General features: G+C 39.7%; 1 protein-coding gene across 1 annotated transcript in view; it reads right to left on the reverse strand.

Moving 5' to 3' along the window:
• The window catches only part of LOC136877707 (neuropeptide Y receptor type 2), a 981,897-nt gene that overhangs the window by 117,167 nt on the left and 840,222 nt on the right, over positions 1–24,508 (reverse strand). Inside the window, exon 7 of the mRNA XM_068228711.1 lies at positions 4,605–4,771. Within this exon, the coding sequence (XP_068084812.1) occupies positions 4,605–4,771 (167 nt within the window). The remainder of the gene's footprint in view (positions 1–4,604; positions 4,772–24,508) is intronic.

Raw genomic sequence — 24,508 nt, forward strand, 5'->3', positions numbered from 1 at the left:
ATTACTAGGTTAAATAAAATTTTAACAGTTCAGTATATTTAAGCCCCGTCTTAATCAAATAATTAATCATGCACTTGATCTCATTATTCGTCCTCTTTATCCCATTGTTTATATTGAAAATATCTTCTACCTATCTAGGAAAAAATGGTTTATATTCACTTTATTGTACTCTGCGATGCCAGTATATTTCATGGCATTCTTTATGAGTCTGATTCGTGCTGAGCATGAAACCTGGTACCAGGTAAAACCTGACTAAAACGATAGACTTATAAAACGTTATTCATTAATTAATTAATTAACTCAGAATTGTGGACATTTGAATTTCAAACCACTTCTATCACTGACTGGAGAAGATCGTAGTATTTCTTAAATGTAGTCTACTGTATTCATTCCCACCATTGAATATAAAAGTTTAATTTTGAAAAAAGTATTTTCTCCCTTGTATTCGAACAAATGCGGTTGCAATCATCTATGGCAAGCATTGAAATGTAATGCTTATTTGATGGTTCCTCTAAAAGCCAACTTTCGTGCTTCCAGAAGGAGACCATACATACTACATTCGAACACACAGGCACTGGCCTTCTGATACCAACTTGGCAAGTTCGATACTGGTTCAGTTTGGTGGTATTTAAAGGTGCTCAAGTACATCAGCCTAGTGTTGGCAGATTTATTGACACGTAAAAATCTCCTGCGGGACAACATTCCGGCACCTCGGCGTCTTCGTAAAACGTCAAAAGTAGTTAGTGCGACGTTAGAACAATAGAATTACACATAAGCAAGACTATTATTTCCGCGGAACACACCGGAATTGCGTTTCGGAACTTCTACAGAATGTTGCAAGGTAAGTAACGAAATTACAGATTCATAAAAATACTTCTTAGGTTAATGAGACGTACTATATTTCAGTTTTCTGTACTAAATATCTTTCATCCCATTCGTTTTGATATCGATGAAAGTGGTAGGAATTGATTAATTGTACGATATATTCTATATCGACTTGATGGTTTTAATTCTCGATAGAGAATATCCTTCCAGCTGGCGGCTGCCGTTGGTCAGCGTGCCTTGTACAAAGAAGAAATACGTGCGCTGGCAACAATATTTCACTTCAGTCATGTGAAAGCCACTTGAATCTTTGAAGACCACCTGAAATTAAGAAAAGAAGTCCGCAGGGACATGCGTAAGACTTGGCGCACTCAGAATACAGTCACTTTTCACAGGTGAACCTCATCGTGACTCCTGTAAAGTCTTCCATGCCAGTAAAAACCACCCCAACGCAGTTCATAAAAGATGTTTGGAATTCCTCTAACGGTTTCGTCTAACTAAGTATGTTTAAACATGGCTTCTTCGTGGTCGCCATTATGCACTATACTGTACATCAAAAGCAAGAGTGGGAAACGACGCGAAGTGGATAGTAACATACGATATGTGGCAAAACGATCGGCACGAAATTATTGCTCACCTGTTGCGCACGATACTCTAGAAAATAAGTATTTGCTTACTGTATAATAGGGTTATGTGGTTATGTCATGTAGTGATTTCAGTGTTGTGTTGATTTCTGAAGGTACTGTATGATTTCACAACAGAGGAGAAGGTGTTTATCGTGGAACATCATTTAGGGTCAAGCGGAGTGGGGCGTCGAAATGGGCCGAGTTTGCTTCGCGTTAAAGAACGCGTAAAGGAGCAAAATGTACAGATTTAATAAGGAGGCATCAATTAAAAGAACAATGATAGCTATCGTTAAAAAGTTACACCATACGGAATTATTCGTGTATCAAAGGAAGGAGGCAAAAGGGTACCCAAGAATCGTCACCACAAAAAGAATCAGGTGTTATAGTCTCCGACTAACTTCGCTGAAACTAGGTTTGAGGGACATATATGCTTATAGATGTGGGTGGATTTTACATTTCCTATTCAATCGAGTGTTTTCCATGAGATATGTGGGTCCAGATTTCTTCCACAACACATGGTTTTCAGATGAAAGCCACGTTAACCTTAATGGCTACATGAACCGACAAACAACTCGCTTTGTAGGGGATTGAACGACCTCATGTTGCCATACACAAACCACTTCACAGTTCAAAGTTTGCGGTTTGTTGCTTCGTGTCTTGAAATATTAGGCACTTATTTCGTCGAGGATGCTGCACAGAACCCAAAAATAATGGACGGGTCATTTCATCCATGCGGTATTTTCTCCATTTTTGCCGCGGCAAAAACTTACCCATACAATAACAATAACAATGGATGCATCAAGATGCAGCTGAAGTTCACGCTGCGGGAGACGTTACTTGTCGTTCAGCAACGACACCTTGAAAATCGCCAAATTTCCCACGGAACTCGATTCCTGTACGCTTCCTGCTCTCTGGATCACACGGCCCCAGATTCCTACATATGGGGCATGGTGAATGTTTCAGTTTTCAAGGCAGATGATTCATCTGCATAATATTCCCGTATTATGCGAGAGGATAACGTCGCTGAATTTCCTTACAGCAACTTGGACTCATCATTAAGTTGATTAATTTTCATAAACATTACGAGTAATGTGCGGCACACAGGAAGGCAAATTATATCGACACGACAAAATAACACTTCCGTGCCCTTTGTTTTTATGGATACGGTATTAAATTCGGGAATATTTAAACTTTTAATGCAAGTTGAAGAATGAAAGACAAATTGAAACTGAGATGGAGAAGATCTATTTAGTTTCAGAAGATATATAGGAACACGTGAATCAATCCTAACTTTATGGCTGATCTCAGAGGACCGACTTAAGAAGGAGAAGCCCCCGTATATGGGGTTCGTAGATTTATAAAAGGCATTCGATAATGTTTATTGGACCAAGATACGGCGTATCTGAGATTCTGAAGGTGATCGGGATCTGATAATGAGAACTAATAATTATCTACAATCTGTGTAAAAATCAGTCCACAATGATATGGATCGGGGGCTTTGATAAAAAAAGCACCAATCCAGAAAGGAGTGAAGAATGATTGCAGTGTCTCCCCTCTCCTTTTCAATGTTTATATATAACATGCAGCAAAGGAAATCAAAGGGGAATTTGAAAAAGAATCACAGCCCAAGGAGAGGAAATAAAAAATCTGAGATTTGGCGATGATATTGTTATTCTATCTGAGAATGCAGAAGATCTGGAGAAATTGCTGAATGATATGGGCAGAGTCTTGGGGAAGGAGTACAAGATGAAAATAAATAAATATAGAAACAAAAGTAAAGGAGTGCATTTGAATGAAGTCAAGGTGATTCAGGAAATATTTGATTAAGACGTAAGGGAAGTAGATGAATATTGTTACTTGGGTAGTAAAATAACTAACGATGGGGGAAGTAAGCAGGGCATAATATACAGACTAACAAAAGCAAGAAATTCTTAAGAAAAGAAATTCGCTCACTTAGAACATTGATATAGGAATTAGAAGGACGTTAAGACCTTCGTCTGGAGTGTGGCATTGTACAGAAGTGAAACAGGGACGATAACTAGCTCAGAAAGGAAAAAACATAGAAGCTTCCCAAATGTGGTGTTACAGAAGAATCCTGAAGGTGAGATGGATAGATCGAATCACTAATGAAGAGATATTGAATCGATTTGATGCGAGAAGATCGATTTGGCTAAATTTGACTAGAAGAAGAGATAGAATTATAGGACACATCTTAAGACACTCAGGACTATTTTTAGTTGGTTTATGAGGGAAGTTTACTTGGTATAGACGGTAGGGGTAGAACAAGGTATGAATACGACGAGCAGATCATAACAGATGTAAGACGTAGTAGTTACGTAGAAATGTATATATTAGCAAATGTTTGGGTGGCATGGAGGGCTGCAGCAAACCAGTCTATGAATCAATGACTCAAACAAGAATATAAGTTGAACTCCATCATAATGGAGTACAGAACGTTGTTTAAAAGTTCCTGACACTTTCTCTTATTTCACTCCTATAATTTCCAGTTTAGTCTTCTTCTAGGTCTCCTACAGGGTTTTCCATATAAAACCTGACCACTCTCACCTGGCTGAGGCAAGGCGGACCGACCGGCTGGTTTGCACTGTACCCATGGCCTAGGTATCAGTCAAGAGGCATTCTTTGGAAATGCTTTTCTTGTCGAGTCAGATTTTGCCAAGCTCTTTGAAATAAACACACCCGCGGAGCCTATGGGCGACATTTTCACATTATTCATGATGGAGACTGGTTGCATGAGCGCATTATCATAAGATCATATATAGAATTCAACACACGCGTGGTAGCTAATCAGGCTGACCCGCATCTGAACATTAGATTAGATTAGGATGAACAAGAACGAAGCCGTTTCCTTAAAGTATTTTTTTTTTTTTTGCTAGGGGCTTTACGTCGCACCGACACAGATAGGTCTTATGGCGACGATGGGATAGGAAATGCCTAGGAGTTGGAAGGAAGCGGCCGTGGCCTCAATTAAGGTACAGCCCCAGCATTTGCCTGGTGTGAAAATGGGAAACCACGGAAAACCATTTTCAGGGCTGCCGATGGTGGGATTCGAACCTACTATCTCCCGGATGCAACGGTTAAAGTATTAGTTACTGTGCATGTTCAATAAAGGAAAGAGTATAGATAACACGAACTCACCTGTGGTAGTTGATCGATTATCCCGCCGAAGGGAAGAGACGCAACCCGCTGGGAGAAGCTGTAGGAACTCTTTTCGGATGTTTGAGTTGAGCCAACCATAGACGATGGGGTTGGACACTGCTGACGTCATGGCTATGGCGTGACACACGGCGGTCGCTAGGTAGAGACTATGAGAGGTGCTAAACAGCTGGACCGCCAGGATGGAGCACAGGCCTGGAGAAACACAACGAAAAAAGTTTAAAAAATAAGAATAATTCTGTTGGTGAAAGTCACAATTTAATGAGTCCAATAATGTAATTTCACAAGTGAAAGATTTTTTGTTAAGAATTAGCTTTACGTCGCACCGGTACAGATAGGTCTTATGGCGACGATGGGAGAGGAAAGGCCTAGGAGCGGGAAGGTATGAAAATGGAAAACCACGGGAAACCATCTTCAGGGCTGCCGGCTCGAACCCACTATCACATACATATATACTTAAAAATCAGTTTAAACTTTTCACCTGCAGAATGATATGATATATTTTACAAATCGTTTCTTGAAGAAACAAAATGCACCCTTCGCCTACAATCTAAAGAGTTTCGCAGATCATTAAACCCGAAGGCATTTGAATAAAATTCTGTGTTATAAAATATATCTCTGGCATTACTCCACTATATAAAACATCTAAAACATGCCAAATAAATTGTGTAATTACCCATTTTAGCAAAGATATCATCTCCTCACCAACCGTCGTAACCAAACTTGCAAGTTCTTCCTTATCCAAATCCTTCCACCGTACAATAAAAATCCATCCCAACTCCTAGATACAAAATAAACGTTTATAATGCCTTGCCTTTCTTGCGGGGAATGAAATATTATAGCAGATGATAATGACCTAATATTAGATTTGAAGAATTTAATCCATTACGATTTAATGAAGCTTTTGAGCTAATTGCAAATTATAATGAAATGATGAACATAAATTACACAATTCGTAGCGTTGGTATACATTAAATGCAGTTCATAATTGCCCATTATTGCATTCTAAACCCATTAAAATTTAACTATCCGTATGTAGATTTTCACTTCCCACATATTAGTCATTACATAAAAAAGTAACTTCAAATATTCAGTTCGATTTTTTATTATGACTAATTAAAAAGTGAAAAAAACTTCGAATATGTATAATATGAATAAATTAATTGACCATATTAGAAATATGCACTTTGCAAAAAAACCTGAATCTATATTTCACTCATCCCGGGGAATAACCAGAAAAGTCTTTTTTTTTTCGTTTTTGAATTTTTTCATTAAGCTACAAAAGACAATGCTCTCTATCCTTCTAAACTAACAAGATAAGTTATTTTGTAATAATGTTGAAGAAATAGACAAATTTTATTTCCAGATTACTCAATAATACAAAACAGTCCTGAATATTATTATTAAAAGTGGCTTCAACCAGATAAGTCAGTTTGTCTTGTGTGCAATGCATTTCCTGTGGTTGTGGTGAACGTGGGCATTATTGTCTTGTAAATGAATTATTGGCAGTCAATTTACACAGCTGCTTCTTTTAAAAGAGAACTATTAAACCTTGCTCGCTAACAATATACAAATGTGGCTTACACGCTTTGGTTTTTACTGATCCATATAAGGAAATAATGCCTGGTCAATATAGGACAATTCGGGAGATAGTGTATTCAAACCCCACTGTCGGCATCCCTGAAGATGGTTTTCCGTGGTTTCCTATTTTCACACCAGGAAAATGTTGGGGCTGTACCATAAATAAGGCCACGGCCGCTTCTTTCCCACTCCTAGGCCTTTCCTACCCCATCGTCGCTATAAGACCTATCTGTGTCGGTGCGACATAAAGCCAACAGCAGTTTCATTCACGATCCAAAACAGATACTTCATTCATTTTTGAATTTATAGAAAACTAGCAAATGTACCCGTGCTTCGCTACGCTATTCTACAATGTATACGGATATCGAAGTAAACTGCTTTACATGAAGTGAATAAAAAATATTTTAATTGCATGTCCCTTGGCGTTATCCGAGAAAAAGCATAGGGAGGTCCGCAGACGTTGTTTCCGATGTGAAGTGCGAGTTGCAGAGTTGTGATGATAACGACAGGTCCACTTGCCTGCCGCAATTCACTATGCGTAACTTCTTTTTTTTTTTTTGCTAGGGGCTTTACGTCGCACCGACACAGATAGGTCTTATGGCGACGATGGGATAGGAAAGGCCTAGGAGTTGGAAGGAAGCGGCCGTGGCCTTAATTAAGGTACAGCCCCAGCATTTGCCTGGTGTGAAAATGGGAAACCACGGAAAACCATCTTCAGGGCTGCCGATAGTGGGATTCGAACCTACTATCTCCCGGATGCAATGCGTAACTTCAGTCACATTTTGATTGGTGAATGTGTTTATAATCGGTGGGACCTATACCTAATGATAAAGAGAATCAGGTAAAAGTTTAAAAAAAATGCACGCTCCCTTGCCTTCTGCTAGTCAAATCGAGAAGGGAATTATGCATTACAATGGTACACAGGCGTTGGAGAACTACCCTATTCCTATTGCTAGTTAAAGTCGATGTGGGGAGTACTGATTACAACAGCAGACGCCCATCTGCTGAGAGTCACTATTGATTTGTAAAGTATTAATTACAATGTAATACACACCCCTTTCTAGATCGCTACAAATCGACTTAATAAATGTAGATCGACATACGGAAGTATATGCATGTTCACCTTCATTCACAGAATAACTGCTGCTAAACGGTGCATGATATCGAAAAGCGGATTGTACGGTAAGACACCTCTGGCCTCATTTAGCAATCTAAATGGCTGGCCCTATGATATTTCCTGGTATCTTATCTTTTTAAAGGTATGATTGAGCAGAAACGTTGAAAGGGTGAAATTTGTCTAAGGTTTTCACACAGTGAATTACTTTTCAGATACTTATGCGACGGCTTCAAACATAGAATTTGGCTGGTGGGCCAATATTCGTGTAGAATTTGATGATCCCCTATTTCCTATAAGTGAATCAAACCATCAATTATACGTGTACAAAGTACTAAATTTACGTAAATCCAGAAATAGAGCCAAATTTAACATAAGGGATAGAGATACGACAAAAAGTCATAGGACCAAAGTTGTAGATCACTCCAAATTGAACGGAGATTGTGCCATCTGTTTTGCGATAAGACTTACCGTTTAGCCACCTAATATCTCGAAAGGAAGGTCTGCACCGTCATTAAAATTGCCTCCATATTTCGATATTTTTGGGGGGTAAAAAATAATTTTTTAAACATCTCGTAAAATTTCCATCGGTTACAGGCAAAAAGCTATAATTTTGCCAAATTTCTATTTTCTAACTCGTCTGGGAGATTGTGCTGCCATCTTGGTATGGGGGAGGGGGTTAAAAATGAGGACTTTCAGGAAACGTTTAAGCCCATGAAACCTATAGGTTATCGTTCAGGATAAACATCACCGACTGTGTTCTTACGCAGATTTGAAACTCCCAACGTGTCCCTCTCAGAGAATTTTGAGAATTTTAGAATTTTCTAGAGATCCTGAAGTCATCAGGTTGTCTGGTACCAAGTTTTAAGTTTCCAGGATGCCTAGAATGGTCTCATTAATTCACGTCTGTTTTCATTTTTATGCCTTAATTTATATATGTATAGTACTGTATATATAGATCGCGCCAAAATGACTTCTATTTATTAATATGGATTACATATTTCACCTGCTTCCGAAGTGGTTCTAGGGGCGTCTTACTCCCAGGTAGTAAGTCATACTTGAAAGTCATACTGGAACATACACACGTCTATTACCTTGGGCATTCTTGACATTTAATTTTTTCACCCTTTATCACCCTTTATGCCAAAGGGGGGCATTTTTGACAATTTATTTTTTCATCCTTTCTCACCCTCTATGCCAAAGGGTGCTGAAGCTGGACTTTAAAAATCCGGAATATTACTATTAATCTCAGCGACCCGGAAAACTATGGATTAAGCATTATATTCTATTATTATTATATCTCACTCTGCCTCCCCCTAAAGGGGGTTAAATTTGAGTTTTTAAAAATCGGGAGTGTTACTATTCATCTCAGCCTCCCCGAAAACTATGGCTTCGACACTATTTTCGATTATTTTTAAATCTGAATCCCCCTCACCCCCTACCAGATAGGGGGATGAAATTGGACTTGTAAGACATCCGGGGTCTCACCATTCATCTCAGCGACCCCGACAACTATGGATTCAACATTATTTTCGTTTATTTTTATATATCACTCTCCAATTGCCACCCACCACGAAGGGGGCTGAACTTTAAAAAGTTCCGGAGTGCCATTATTCATCTCAGCGACCCCGAAAAGTACGGATTCGACATTACTTTCGATGATTTTTATATCTCAGCCCGTTCGCCCCCCGTCCCCGCGCTCCTAAGGGTTCCTGGGGTGTCCTACCCCCACGTGGTTTGTCTCCTGATACTAAAATTTCGAAGTGTACGATTCACCTCGGCGAAATCGAAAACTATGTATTTGACACTATTTTCGATTAATTTTATGTATCACTCCCCCCTCGCCCCGCTTTCCCCCAAAGGGGGATGAGCTTATAAAATATCCGAGTCTCACTATTCATCTCAGCGACCCCTACAACTATGGATTCGACACACTTTTCGATTATTTTCATATACCACTCTCCCATCGCCCCCTACCACGAAGGGGCTGAACTTGGACTTTAAGATATTCCGGAGTGTGACTATATATCTCAGCGACCACGGAAAGTATGGATTCAACACTACTTTTGATGATTTTTGTATCTGAGCCACCTTGCCCCCTACCACTAAGGTTTCTTGGGGTGTATTACCCCTACGTAGGGTGTCTCCTGATACTAAAAATCCGGAGTGTCACTATTCATCTCAGCGACCCCGAAAAGTATGGATTCGACACTATTTTCTTTAATTTGTATACCTGACCCCCTTGCCCCCGCCGCCCTTAAGGTTTCCTGGGCTGTCTTATCCCCACGTGGTTTGTCTCCTGATCATAAAAATCCGGAGTGTACAATTCACCTCGACGACCCCGAAAACTATGTATTCGACTCTATTTTCGTTTTTTATATATCAGTCCCCCCTCGCCCCCCACCCGAATGGGAGGAGTAATTTGACTTTTTAAAAATCGGGAGTGTCACTATTCACCTCAGCGACCCCAAAAACTACGGATTCGACACTATTTTCGATAATTTTTTTACCTGACCCCCTGACCCCCACTCCTAAGGGGGCTTGAGGTGGCTTACCCCTACAGTGCTCGTCTTCGGATAGCAAATAGTAAGTGTTGAAAAATTTGATTGAAATTGCTCCAGTGGTTTAGGAGGAGATGTGTCATTTACACACAGACATACATCCATTTTCGTTTATTTTTATATATCAATCCCCCCTCACCCCACCCAAAGGGGGCTGAACTTGGACTTAAAAAAACCCGGAGTGTCACTATTCATCTCAGCGACCCCGAAAAGTATGGATTCGACACTATTTTCGTTAATTTGTATATCTGACCCCATTGTCCCTCCCCCGCCCCTAAGTTTTCCGGGGCTGTCTTAACCCCACGTGGTTTGTCTCCTGATAATAAAAATCCGGAGTGTACAATTCACCTCGACGGCCCCGAAAACTATGTATTCGACATTATTTTCGTTTAATTTTATGTATCACTCCCCCTTCGCCCCCCACCCAAATGGGAGCAAATATTTGACTTTTAAAAAATCGGGAGTTTCACTATTCACCTCAGCGACCCCAAAAACTATGGATTCGACCCTTTTTTCAATTATTTTTTACCTGACCCCACTAACCCCCACCACTAAGGGGGCTAGAGGTGGCTTACCCCCACAGTGCTCGTCTCCAGATAGCAAAGAATAAGTTTCAAAATTTGATTGAAATTGCTCCAGTGGTTTAGGAGGAGATGTGTCATTTACACACATACATCCATCATCAGTCCCCCCCCCCCCTCGCTCCCATCCAAAAGGGAGCAGAAATTTGACTTAAAAAATCGGGAGTGCCACTATTCACCTCAGCGACCCCAAAAACTATGGATTCGACACTATTTTCGATTATGCTTTTACCTGAACCCCCTAACCCCCACCCCTAAAGGGGTTAGAGGTGGCTTACCCCCACAGTGCTCGTCTCCGGATAGCAAATAACATGTCTTCAAAATTTGATTGAAATTGCTCCAGTGGTTTAGGAGATGTGTCATTTACACACATACATTCATCATCAGTCCCCCCTCGCCCCCCACCTAAATGGGAGCAGAATTTTGACTTTTCAAAAATCGGGAGTGTCACTATTCACCTCAGCGACCCCCAAAACTATGGATTCGACACTATTTTCGATTACTTTTTTACCTGACCCCCCTAACTCCCCACTCCTAAGGGGGCTAGAGGTGGCTTACCCCCACAGTGCTCGTCTCCGGATAGCAAATAATAAGTGTTCAAAATTTGATTGAAATTGCTCCAGTGGTTTGGGAGGAGATGTGTCATTTACATACAAACATACAAACATTCATTTATATATATATACAGTGTATATATATATATATATATATATATATATATTATATAGATACAACCAAAACCATTATTTAAGAGCCTATTTCATACGACGCAGAATGGTTTGACAACATTTGGTGAATCGCTGATTTCGTATTCTTTAAATCAAATATGTTTCCCCTGAGAACTTTATTTTTTTGACTTATCTTTTTATTCCATGGCGTGAGTGATTTCTGGTTATCTGGTTGCGTTCGTCGTACGTCTTTCGTTCAGAGCATTGGTTACCTCCAGTGATAAACACTGATCATTCTATGTTCGTGTATTGGTTGCACATAAACTGTGTGTGGTAGGAGCAGTCGAATTAAGGCATATACAAGTGAAAATCAGAAGTATTGTTACGGAAGTCAATTTAGAAAGTAACTGCATCGGTCGTTAGCTAGATTGTTTTCATCGTAAACACCTGAAGAGTTTATACCTGCCGTAGTCAATCTCCTGTAAAATACTATGGTATTTTCCTCAATAAGACGTCCTCATTTATACAAAGCACAACATCTAGTCATTCATCTTCTAGTTCTGATTGGAGGAGTGGTACCGCTGCTTTTCTAACCACGTGGCAGTGAGAACCATCAAAGCTAGAATTCGCTCTTGCTAACCTCTTTGCGCGACAGACATACTGTGGTGTAAGAATTAGTCTATTCTTCAGATAGGAAATGCGAATGCCTTTGCTGGAAGGACCTAGTGTTTACAGTGCACTATGTCTTCTAGTATGGGCTACAGCAAATTTGATACTTTCATTGATCTGTTTCTGTCTTATTCTTGGCTTGACAATATGAAAGTGACTGAGACATGAGCGATGCTAGTAATACCATTCCTTGTGCAGCCAGTCCTTGCTATGAATGGCGTGAAAATGTTGCTCATAGGGTCGGTTGGTGCATGCATTTCAGTGGGCTTGGCAGACCGATATGTAATTGCAACTTCTGACTTGGTGAGGAAAGCAACGGGAAACTACCTCACTCCTTATTTCCCTAGTACGCCTCTTCAGTGATGCCTAGGCCATCTATGACAGCTGATGGCAGAGCTGTTGAGGATCCAACGAGGCTTAGGGCTGAAGACTGAATATACGCACAGGAAATACGAAGAGTCCTACGAAAATAATACATGGTAAAAATTCCCCTTTGCGATGTTTTACATATTCCACATGTTCAAACAAGCATCCCCCGTGGTGCAGATGCAGCGTGCCTGCCTCTTACTCGAAAGTATCGAGTTCATTTCCTGGCCAGGCCTTTTTTTTACCAGGATCTGACGGCAGGTTTGAGGTCTTCTCAGCCTATGTGATTACAATTGAAGAGCTCTCTCACGGTGGGATAGCGACACCGGTATCGAGACCCAAGAATAACGGCCGAGAGAATTCGTCGTGCTGACCACACGTCACTCGTAGTTTGCAAGTCTTCGGGCTGTGCAGTGGTCGCTTGGTAGAATAAGGCTCTGTAAGGCCTCTTGCGCCATGTTTTTTTTTCTTTTCTTACGTGTTCAGCCATTATGCTTTTCTAAACGGTTCCACCTTCCGGCTTCAGGACTCAACAGTAAGAAGGCGACATACCCCCTTTTTTAAATAAACACAATTGGTTACTTATGTGAGAAATACTTTACAATAGTTCTACTTAACCATAGCTTAATCGCAGTTCTTTAAAATAATGCACGTGAAGACTACTAGTTTTTGCTAGTACACAAGTGAAGTACTTTGTGACCTAAGAATGAGCAATACACTCGACGTACGTTCGTGCGCATGTCATTGTTTAGAACAGATCATGAAATACTCTAAAACTGAAACCTGTGTATCGCAGGTCAACGGCAGGGCCTTGATGATTACATTGCTTTTTTTTTTTCTTTTTTTTTTTTGCAAGTTGCTTTACGTCGCACCGACACAGATAGGTCTTATTGCTACGAGATTACTTTTTAAACTACATTCCCTTTGCTATTTGTCTAAGTATATACGTTTCACAATTTCCGAAGAAGAATCTGAAATTTTTCAGCCAGAAATTCCCCAAATTAGGAGAATGGACCTAACGTATCGTAAACTGCTGTTTTCGGTTTCTAAATATTCTGCATACCAAGATTTAGAACGCACGTTGGTCAACCAACTGCGTGAAATGTTATCCGAACAGAAATGTTTATTTGTTCTTATTCTATGCAAGAAAATTTTATCAAGTTTTAAGAATTTGTAAGAAATAAAATTATGCATGCTTACGTGCGAAAGAAATTTTCCGTCACAAATTCAGTTAAGACACCGTAGACAAGACTTACACATTGTTTTTATTTTATCTCAGAATATATATTCCAGACATGCTGTATACACTAAGTACCTATCATACATTTTTTTTGAAATTTCTGTCCTGTTTTACGCACGATTAATGGGAGAAATTGATGGTTTTGTTATCTCCCACTTGTTCAGTTCTCAGAAAATCCTTCACTGAATCCAGAGATCGTGTTGGTTATATACTCGCTTTCATGGTCTACCTAATTTGTCTATTGTGTCTCCTGTTCCTTTAGTGTGATTTTGTTTTAGTACAATATCTGAAATGTATCTATTCCCTTCGTTATACTGGGATAAGATATCACACTGACAGAAAACGATGGACCATGTTTCTACTAGGTTTGAATCCGTCTAAATGGCCCAATTTTTTTTAATTTGCTTGTGGAGCTTAAATATGAAATGGACGGAGTGTGGTTAAAGAATAACGCGTTTTCCTGAAACTTACCCAGCGAAGAGATTTCATGAAATCTATGTTTACTATGAATATTAAGTCTGCGGCACGTGTTTGTCTGTGTTGTTGTACTAATCTCAAGAACTACAAGTGGATTTTAAGGCTGCTTTCATCACTGTGAAGAGAGTTTATGGAAGAATGTTTAGGGGCATGATAAATTAATCCATTACTTTGATTATCCGTCAATGACAGGTTCCAAATAAAATAATTTCTATGCATTAAGGATCCACACAAATGCAATTACGGTATATATACACAGTTCAAAAAATTAGGGGAACATGAGTTGTAATGTCTGGTATGTGAACGTTACTTTGGTAGATGGGGTTCCAATGGTCTCACAGTATACCTTGAGACCTTAGCTACTCAGGGTATATCAAATTGAAGTTATACTCCATTTGTAGGCGCTGACATGCGTTAAAGTGTCAAGTGACCCCTCAAAACAAAGTGAATAGCGCTGCGTCAGTGTGTTGTTGTGAGGTACACAGACTACTGCGGGCATTTGAGCACGTTGTACGTCAATCAGCACATCCCATGAGACATCTTAACGAGGTTCAAGTCACATGGACAGTCACTTTGATCCAGGAATGATTGACTTTACAACATGTTGCTGTGGATCTCAAAGTCTCTCCGTCAGTTATTCACCACTTGTGGAATCGCTACAATGGGACATGCCAGTTCACATAGAGGGTTAGACAAGGTCGTGGTCGGATAGCAACCTCACAGGATGACTGATATCTGACCATATGTGCGTTGCGGCGTCGTTCAGCAACTGCCAGAGAACTGCAACAAGACGTCAGGAGGGTCACTGGGGTCACGGTGTCTGACCAGACAGTAAGGAACAGATTAAGAGAAGTGTCCTTACGATCCAGAAGTCCTGTTCGAGTGCCCCTTTCAATCGTCAACTTTCCACTTCGCCAATGGAGACCTGTAGTGTTCACAAACGAGTCCAAATTTCCCCTGAGACAGCGTGATGTACGTCAACGTGTGTGGAGACGCCGTGTTGAGCAGTATATGCCAAATGTTGTCCTGGAAGGCGACCGATTAGGAGAGGCTTCTCTGATGGTGTGGGATGGCATCAGTATTGATGACCGTACGGATCCTGTCGTCGTCTGTGGTAATCTTATCGCAGCTACAGCATATGCTACAGCGTATGTTGGTTGCTGCATATGGAATTGGCGCTGAATTCGTATTTATGCACGACAATGCCAGGGCTCATGTAGCGTGCATCAACAGAGCTGTCTTGCGAGAACTGGACATTGAAGAGATGGAATGGCCAGCAGTGAGTCACAAACTTAATCCCATCGAGCATGTGTGGGATAGGCTTGACAGAAGTGTTCGTGGGCGTCCTGTTCAACCACAGACTCTCCAAGACCTCGAACAGGCTCTCATTGAAGAATGGGACCTGATACCACAACGTGACCTCCGTCGACTTATACGGAGCATGCCACGTAGGTGCTAAGCTGTGATAAATGCTCGTCGAGGACTTACACCATACTGAAGCTCTCCAACTATGACAAAAATACACCCTGGATGACTGTTATCACTTTGTTTTCGCCCCTACTTGGACATTTCTGTTTGTGTTCTGAAAATGAACGCGAATCCATCGATTTTCTTTTGTATACTTCAACGGTAAAGAATAGATGTTTAGTTGGTAATATACATGGGTGTGAGGTATTGTTTTGTGGAGCATGCCATACGTTAAAAAACATGTTCCCTTAATTTTTTGAACGGTTTATATACATTCGTTTCTTAACTATTCTTATTACTTTGATAACATTTGAATTTATTGCATAGCATAGGAAGACATACATATTTCATTTGGATAACATTATCATTATTAAATATCAGATAACTTTGGAAAGATGCATTTCTGTATCCATGTTGTAATACACAGTCATTTTCACTTCTTTCTATTTGAGGCATACCTTTTTAAATTTAGTTTTGGTACATTCTGTACTAAGTGAGTATCTTATTACATCTTATAACGAAATTTCGTGATGGTTGTATTTGAACTGCATACTTTTCTAAAATGTTACCGTTAGTTTTGATACATCCTGCATTAAGGAAGTATCTTGATACAAAATTTCCTCATAGTTGTATTTGAAGTTAATAGCTTAAACAACTTGATGTTTCTTTATAACGTCTTAGCAGTTTTCTAACAACGAGGCAATCACTAGATGGTTTCACAGTATTTACTTTACAAATAAGCCACAGCTAAGGCACACAAATTCACGTAACGTAGGATAACATTTAACCCTCTTAGTCGACTTATGGAAGTCCCTCAGCTCCATGTGAAGCAAAGCCAAAGTCGTAAACAAACAGTGCTGCTGCTACCATGTAGCGGGACGAAATTTATTGCTCCACGTATCGTTCCTCCCATGGTGCAGCTTTGCTTCACGACCATTAAACTCAAATATAATTTAGTCCCTTGTCCGTATTTCTCCCGACTCCCTAATAGCTCTCACGGGTTTTGTCTCTTGTCTCTTCAGCGTCAGTAACATGCATTTCCTCTCAGACGATATTCCATGTCTTCCAATAAAAATCCTGATAAATGCACCTGGGATATTTGTTCAAAGAGAAAATCCAAATGGCGATGGGTTTCTCCATAACAACAGCATATTGGACTACATCAACACGAAATGAAGTGTGATGATTACAGGAGATGAGCAAATACAGTATCATTATTACTATTATTATTATTATTTTAATACGTAGACTTTCACGACTACTATCTGAGATTATAATACTAATTTGAGGATATTAGTTCCCGTAATATTTATAATCTGCTGTCGCGTTTCGATCTTGCAACCAGGGTGTCTCTACCTTGAGTCTGGTTGCTATGAAGTGACAGTTGTCAATACATTATTTGTTGTTGCTCTGAAGGGGATCCTTGTCGCAGGATGGAAACGCGTCAGCAAATTGTAAACATTACACGACTCGATATCCTCAAGCTAGTATATTATTATTATTATTATTATTATTATTATTATTATTATTATTATTATTATTATTATTATTATTATTATTATTATTATTATTATTATTATTATTATTATTATTATTATTATTATTATTATTATTATTTGTAGATTGGGTAATCGGTATATATACTAGCGTGGGCAGCATTCCATTCCGCTATATCGTGTGTTAACCTTTCCATTTAATTTAAACTACTGCATCCCGTATCTAACCTGTTCGTCGTATGTATGCCTATGTATACCTTTAACAATCCTCCCGTATCCTCCCCCTACCCCTACCCGTGGCCTACTGTACGAAAATATGAAGCATTTCGGGGTATCTCAAGATGTGTGTTATCAACCTATCACTTCTTTCGGTGAAATTTCGCGAAATCGTTGTCCTCTCACAAACTCAATTCAGTACATTTTAACTTGTGATCAGATCTACCTACATACCGCTGCTACACCACGCTTAAATAGAATCTATTCTCTTTGATTCTGTATTAGCTATTGTCCATATTTAACCCTAGAAGTGCCGAGTGTTTTTCCTTAAATGCCAGGCCATTTTCGCATGTATTACACATTTATGTTTTTAAGAAATGTAAGCACGTTTAGTGCAGAAAAGTTAGGCATGCAGCACACCATATTACTCAGAAAGCTTTATTTAAGATGCTTATATATATATTAGATCATTTACTTGCTTATCTGGTGCGTATCAGGCGATCAAAAATTTGGAAAAATTAAAAAGTTGTGTTTTTCATATTTTCAAGTTCTCTATTAGTAATAAATAACCACTCATTAAAAAAATCACTATATACAAAACACGCGAAATTTCTTCTAGTTTTTAAAAATATTAAGTTCCCAAAAGGAGAAACAAAATATAATCACAAAAGAATTAAAACTTCCGAGCTGCACACAGTTCCGTCAGCCGCCGAGCACTACTGGGAGTCGTTCTCGGAGAGTTTTCTTTTCCTGCCATACCTCATAGGCCTCCTGAAATGCTGTAATTTATGATAGCATTCACGGTGCAACCCATATTTATTAGAATGGCAATTTACTTTTTCATTTCGGAGACAGTTACATCAAACCAGGTTCGCATACTAGAAAAGGCCTTCATTTCTCCAGAATGTCTTAGTTTTTCTCGCCGCATAGTCCTTACTTTCTTTTACCAAGAGCTTCCAAATCAAATCCGTAAATAACAAGTAGAAATACATAATAGGTGTACTGTTTCGGGACGAGCAGATCAAAATTCCAGGATCCCTTACTCGGAACTTCCCGGAAACATTGAACTCCGGTTCGGGTGGATAAACCCTGCACCACTTCGGTGTTACGGAAACTGTATCATCCAATGAAACGTCGACAGGCCTGCTCTCTTCATCGGAATCACTTTCAACTTCAGATTCTGGAATATATTCTTCTCCGCTCTCGGAAGAATCATCAGCTAAAGAAAATACTGTATATCGCTGGAAGAGGAAGCATCCCAATCGTCTTCAAGAACTTTGTGAATATCCCTTGAATCACGTAGCTCATCATCCATGATGAAACGTTACACTTCGAAAGAAACAATTTAAGAATAAACTAAATCTGTTGAAATATAGCGAAATATATTCACAGAAACTAACAGGAACAGCGAGCGAGCGCGAAGTTACATAGCAACTGAGACGGCAGGAAGATGAGGAATGAGTAGCTGAATTTATACCTACCCTGACCTTGACTGAGTCATTTCCGGCTAGTAAGGAATGTGTGATGGAAGACTTGAAGCTTCCTCTTCAATGTCTTACTTATTAAAATAACGTTATGTTATGACTGAGTAAGCGAATGCATGTACTATGCGTCGCGCGTGCGACTTTGGCATTCTAGTGACACTCTATTGAGTCGCAAGCGCGACGTTTGGCAGTTCTAGGGTTAAAACCCACACAGTGTCACACTAAAAATTTCTCTCAAAACAATTTTTGAGGACTCGTTTCTATCCCAAATTATTTTTCTGTTCAAAAATATATATTTGACGGTGTTTACCACGTTATTTCGTCGTCAAACAACATATTATGACATTTTTTTTTAAAACAGTAATTTTTGAATAAATTATTATAGCCATGAATGGCAACTTCGGAGTATGGTGTCAAACTACTCACTAAATCTATATATACTATATATAAAATTGGGTGTTAGTATATTTGAGATTAATAGACTCGAAAACTACTTGACCGATTTAGCTGAAAATTTCACAATTTGTTCTTATTACTTCAGAGATGGTTTATAAAGTAGTCTGAACGAAATCGGATAGGCACTTTTATTATTATGAGTGATTTTACACAATTTTACTAGCAAATGTACCCGTGCTTCGCTCCGGTATTCTATATTGTATACGTATATTGAAGTAAATACTGTACGTGCAGTAAACAAGATTGTTTTAAAATTGCATGTCCCTTAGTGTTATCCCAGAAATAGCACGGGGAAGTTCCCATACGTTGTTTCCAATGTAAAATGTGGGTTGCGGAGTTGTGATGATACCGGCAGGCTTACTTGCCTACTGCCATTCACAATCGATTTGCGAAATTTACATTATAATTGCAGGCACAATTGCCTATTGCGTGGTCACAATCGATTTTCCTTACAATGGCAGGCCCCCTTTCCTACTTCCAGACAGATAACAATTCAGGGGTTTCTATTATAATGGCAAGCAAATTCCCTACTACCAGTCAAAATTGAGTTGTGCAGTTATCATTATAATGACAGGCCGTTTTTCCTTCTGCCAGGCAGCTTACGGCAAGTCACACAGAGTTGGTGAGTTTCCATTAAAATAGCAGGCCACTATGCCTAATGCTAGTCACATTTTAGATGGGTGCCTCTGTTTATATTGGCGGGCACACATACCTACACCCAAACACAATCGGGTAGCGGAGTTTTGAACAAAACTGTATGCTCCCTTGTCTTCTGCAAGTCAAATCGAGAAGTGAATTATTCATTACAATGGTAGACTCTCTTACTAATGCCAGTTACACAGGAGTTGGAGAAAGACGCCATTCCTACTGCCAGTCAAAGTTGGGGTGGGGAATACTGATTACAATATCAGAAACACCCTTTCTCGATCGATACAAATCGACATCAGTGAATATATATAGATCGACATACGAAAGTATGTGCATGTTTACAATACTGCATACCTTCATTTACAGATTAACTTCTGCTAAACGGCACGTCATATCGACAACGGATTCTACCATAAGACGCACTATTTAGCGGCCTAAATGGCTGGTCTTATGATATTTTCTCGCATCTCATCTAGAGTATTCATGGGTAATATTGAGTTATAAACGTTGAATAGGGTGAAATATGTGTAAGATTATCTTACATTTCATTACTTTTCCGATAAATATGTGACATAGCATTTGGCTCACATATGAGTACTGGGTGGGCCTATGTTGGTGTAGAGTTTGATGTAGAGTTTCTTGTAAGTGACTGAAAGTATGAATTATGCAGGCAAAAATTCCGAATTTACTAAAAATCGAGAAATAGAGACGAATCTAACGTATAAGTGATACAGATACTACAAAAAGTCATAAGACCAAGGTTGAAGATCACTCCAAATCGAACGGAGATTGTGCCATCCGTTTGGTATTAGGACTTACCGTTTAGCCGCGATATACCTCGAAACGAAGGTCAGCACCGTCATTAAATTGCCTTCATATTTCGATATTCTTCGGTATAAAAAGTGACTAATTTAAAGATCTTGGAAGTTTTCCGTACGTTACCGGCTAAAACGTATAATTTTGCTTAATTTCAATTTTCCAGCTCGTGTGGCAGATTGTGTGGCAATCTTGATTTTGGGCGAGGATGGTAAAATTTAGGAGTTTCAGGAAACTATAGCTAAAACGTATGCTGATCGTCACTATTAACCCTAAGACGGGTATCTGTACGAAAATTTCTCGAAAATAGTCAATGCACAGACACACGATCGTTAGGATATAATTTATATAAGTAGATGAGGAATCTGCTCCACCTATGACACCTTTTGGGCTATGGCCAATGGATTTAGCCCGAGAAGCCGACCTTTTATGATATCTCCATTATTAATCCTCCTGTTGAGAAAATGCACATGAGAAAAAAATTAGAATTGGATTTCCATCAAGGTTGGTCGATTTCCAGTCAGGTTGATCTTAAACATAATGTATTGTGGAAGAGTAAAGTCACCATTTCGTTTCCCTATAAAACTCCAGTCCATTCCGCGAATGTGAAATGTTATTGGCCTTAAAAACTACCCTTGGACAGATGGATGCTAAATATAAAGTTTAGTTCAAATATATTCTGTAGTTTTCAAGTTGTAAGAAATACGCTTTACACGCACCCGCCCTTGCATTAAGTCCGGTGGGACTTGTACCGAAAAAACGGCCCGTTAATGATATATCCCTTATTAAATCATGTTATTGAAATGTTGGAGATGAGAAAAAAGGTTTAGAAATTAATTTTCATTAAGGGAGGAAGATTTCCATTAGGTTTGGTTGTGTATGTTTTTGAGGGAGTGAAAAATCATGGTTTCGGTTTCGCATAAACCCCCAGTCAGTTCAGGGATTCAGAAACATTTTTTGTCCTAAAACCTACCCAAGAACAGGTGGATTCTAAATATGAAGTTTGGTGGAAATATATCCAGTAGTTTTCAAGTCATAGAAGGACAGAGAAAAAAAACAAACAAACAGATAAACAGACACCAAAGCTAAAAATTATGCAGATGGTCATTATTAAACCTGAAACGGATAACTGTATGGAAATTTTTCCAAAATAGTTAATGTACAGATACACGGTCGTTACGATTACCGAAAAAACGGTCCGTTAATGAAATCTTCCTTATTAATCCTGTTATCGAAATGATAGACATGAGAAAAAAAGGTTTAGAAATTAATTTTCATTAAGGCAGGTGGATTTCCAATGAGTTTCGTTGTGTATGTTTTGAAGGAGTGAAAAATCACGGTTTAGGATTCGTATAAACCCCCAGTCACTTCAGGGATTTAGAAACATTATTTGCCCAGAAACCTACCCAAGGACAGGTGGATTCTAATTGTGAAGTTTGGTGGAAATATATCCAGTAGTTTTCAAGTTATAGAAGGACAGACAAACAAAAAAACAAACACCAAAGCAAAAAATTAAGCAACGGATAACTGTATGGAAATTTCGCCAAAATAGTCAATGTGCGGACACACGGTGGTTACGATTTTATTTATAGAAGAAGATTAAATTGCAAAGCCCCACCAAGATTGGTTCGACTTGATAGACAGATTGTCGCTAGGCGACAGCAGCTTACGCTACATCATGATAGTCCGTTAATAAATGCTGTACTTAGGAGGATGGGAACACGCCGCCATATTTTATAAAGTACCTTTCTTGATAGAAGGTTCATTCTTATGCCTGTTATTTGGAAATAGCAATCCAACCTGCCGTGATCGGGATATACGTTCATGTCATAGGACCAATTATGATAGGTCTGCCCAGTTTGAAGTATGTTGTTGTGTCAAATATTTAAGGAAATGTGAAAAATATAGAACATCAACAGTGGAATGACACGAGATACCACCCACTCCTAACGAAAGGAAAACTGGGGGTTTCCAACGAGCAAAGTCGTGTCTGTGTAATCTATCCACAGGTCTATATATCTAAATGTCATTGTATGTGGGGTATGTATAAATCTCCTAAACCACTGGAGCGATTTGAACCAAACTTGCTACACTTGTCACTTAGTATCAGCAGACAAACCTCGTGGGGAAAAGACACCACAGTAACCCTTAAAGGCGGAGGCGAGGGGCCTGAGCTATAAAAATAATCGAGAATAGTGCCGAATCCATACTTTTCGGGGTCTCCGATATGAATAGTGACACTCCATATTTTTAAAATCCAGGTTCAGCCCACCTTGTGGTAGAGGGCGTGGGGTGGGGGGTGAGGTATAAAAATAATCGAAAGTTGTGTCGAATCCATAGTTCTCGGGATCGCTGAGATGAATAGTGATACTCCGGATTTTTTATCCCCTAAGGGATGAGTGGTATAAAATAATGGAAAATATTTTTGAATCCATTGTTTTTGGGGACGATGAAACGAATAGTGACAATTCGGATTGTTTAAAGTCCAATTTCAACCCTGTTTGGGGTTGGGGCGAAGGAGAAGTGAGAAAAAAATCGAATATAGTGTAGAATCCATAGATCTCGAGGGAGCTGATGTGAATAGTGACCCATCGGACTTTTCATCCCTCACGGGTAGGGGGTCGAAGGGAGGGAGATATAAGAATAATCGAAAAGAGTTTTAAATCCATAGTTGCTGCGGTCACTGAGATGAATAGTGGTACTTAAGATATTTTACACTCCAAGTTCAGTACCGTCCGGGCTCGGGGGCGAGGGGAGAATGAGGTGTAAAAATAATCGGAAGTAGTGTCGAATCCATAGTTTTCTGGGTCGCTGAGATGTGTAGTGATCCTCCGGATATGTTAATGTCCAAATTCAGCACCCTTTAGGGGCGGGGCGATGGGGGAGTAAGACATAAAAATATAGTTTTCAGGACTACTGGAGGGATTTCTACCAAACTTGGTACACATATAACTTAATATCAGGAGACTAACCGCTTTGGCATAAGACACCGCTAGCACTCTTTGGTGGGGGGGGGGGAGTGAGGTTGTATATTCTGAAATAGTGTCTAATTCACAGTCTTCGTGGTCGCTGAGTTGAATAGTGCAAATCCAGTAATTTTTAAAGTTCAAGTTCATTTCGCCTTGGTATAGGGGATGAGAATGGGTAAATAAATAAAATGACCGAAAGTACCGGGATTATGGATGTATGCGTGTATTTTCCAGCATAGATGTCAATTAAATTTGGTAAAAAAATTACTATGTGTGAAAAATACGGTGGTGATGAGACAACCTGAAATGCAAATATGGATATAAACGATCAAAAATAGTGTCGAATCCATAGTCAGGGCTACTGGGGCGATTTGAACCAAACTTGGATTGGAATAAAAAATAATCGATAATAGTATCGAATCCCTACAGTTCGGGATCGCTGAAATGAATAGAAACACTTCAGATGTCGTTTAAGTCAATGTTGAGTCGCAAACGGCAGGGGCGTTGGAAGGGGTGAAGAAATGAAAATTTCCAAATGACAGAGGTTATGGATGTTTGTATGTTCTAGCATATGTGACACTTAGTTATATATACACTGACTGAGCAAATGTCATGGGATAGCGGAGCACTGATGCGCAGGTGTGTTGTCTGCTCACCACACGCCCCCTGTGCCAGCGGCAGTTGTATACGAGACCTCGTGATCAGTGGCTGTGCATGCGACAGGTGTAACATGCAACGTCGTCGTGAGCTGACACCGTTCGAACGGGGTATGGTGGTCGATGCCCGACGGATGGGAAGTGCAATTTCGGAAGTGGTACGGGAATTCGGCTTCACACGATCAACCGTGTCCAGGGTGTATCGTGATTGGTTGAATGCGGGTGTCACCGTCCACAACAGACGAACGACCGGCCGTCCAGTCACCCCCGATGACCGTGACCGGCGACATCTGAGACGGTTTGTCAATAGTGACAAACGGGCAACCGTGCAACAAATCACGGCTCAATTCAACACAGGTCGTGCTAGACACGTCTCCCAGTTGACAATCCGTAGGAACATGGGTTCTATGGGGTATGGGAG

Source organism: Anabrus simplex, chromosome 7, assembly GCF_040414725.1.
Source record: "Anabrus simplex isolate iqAnaSimp1 chromosome 7, ASM4041472v1, whole genome shotgun sequence".
In the NCBI taxonomy this organism is placed as follows: domain Eukaryota; kingdom Metazoa; phylum Arthropoda; class Insecta; order Orthoptera; family Tettigoniidae; genus Anabrus; species Anabrus simplex.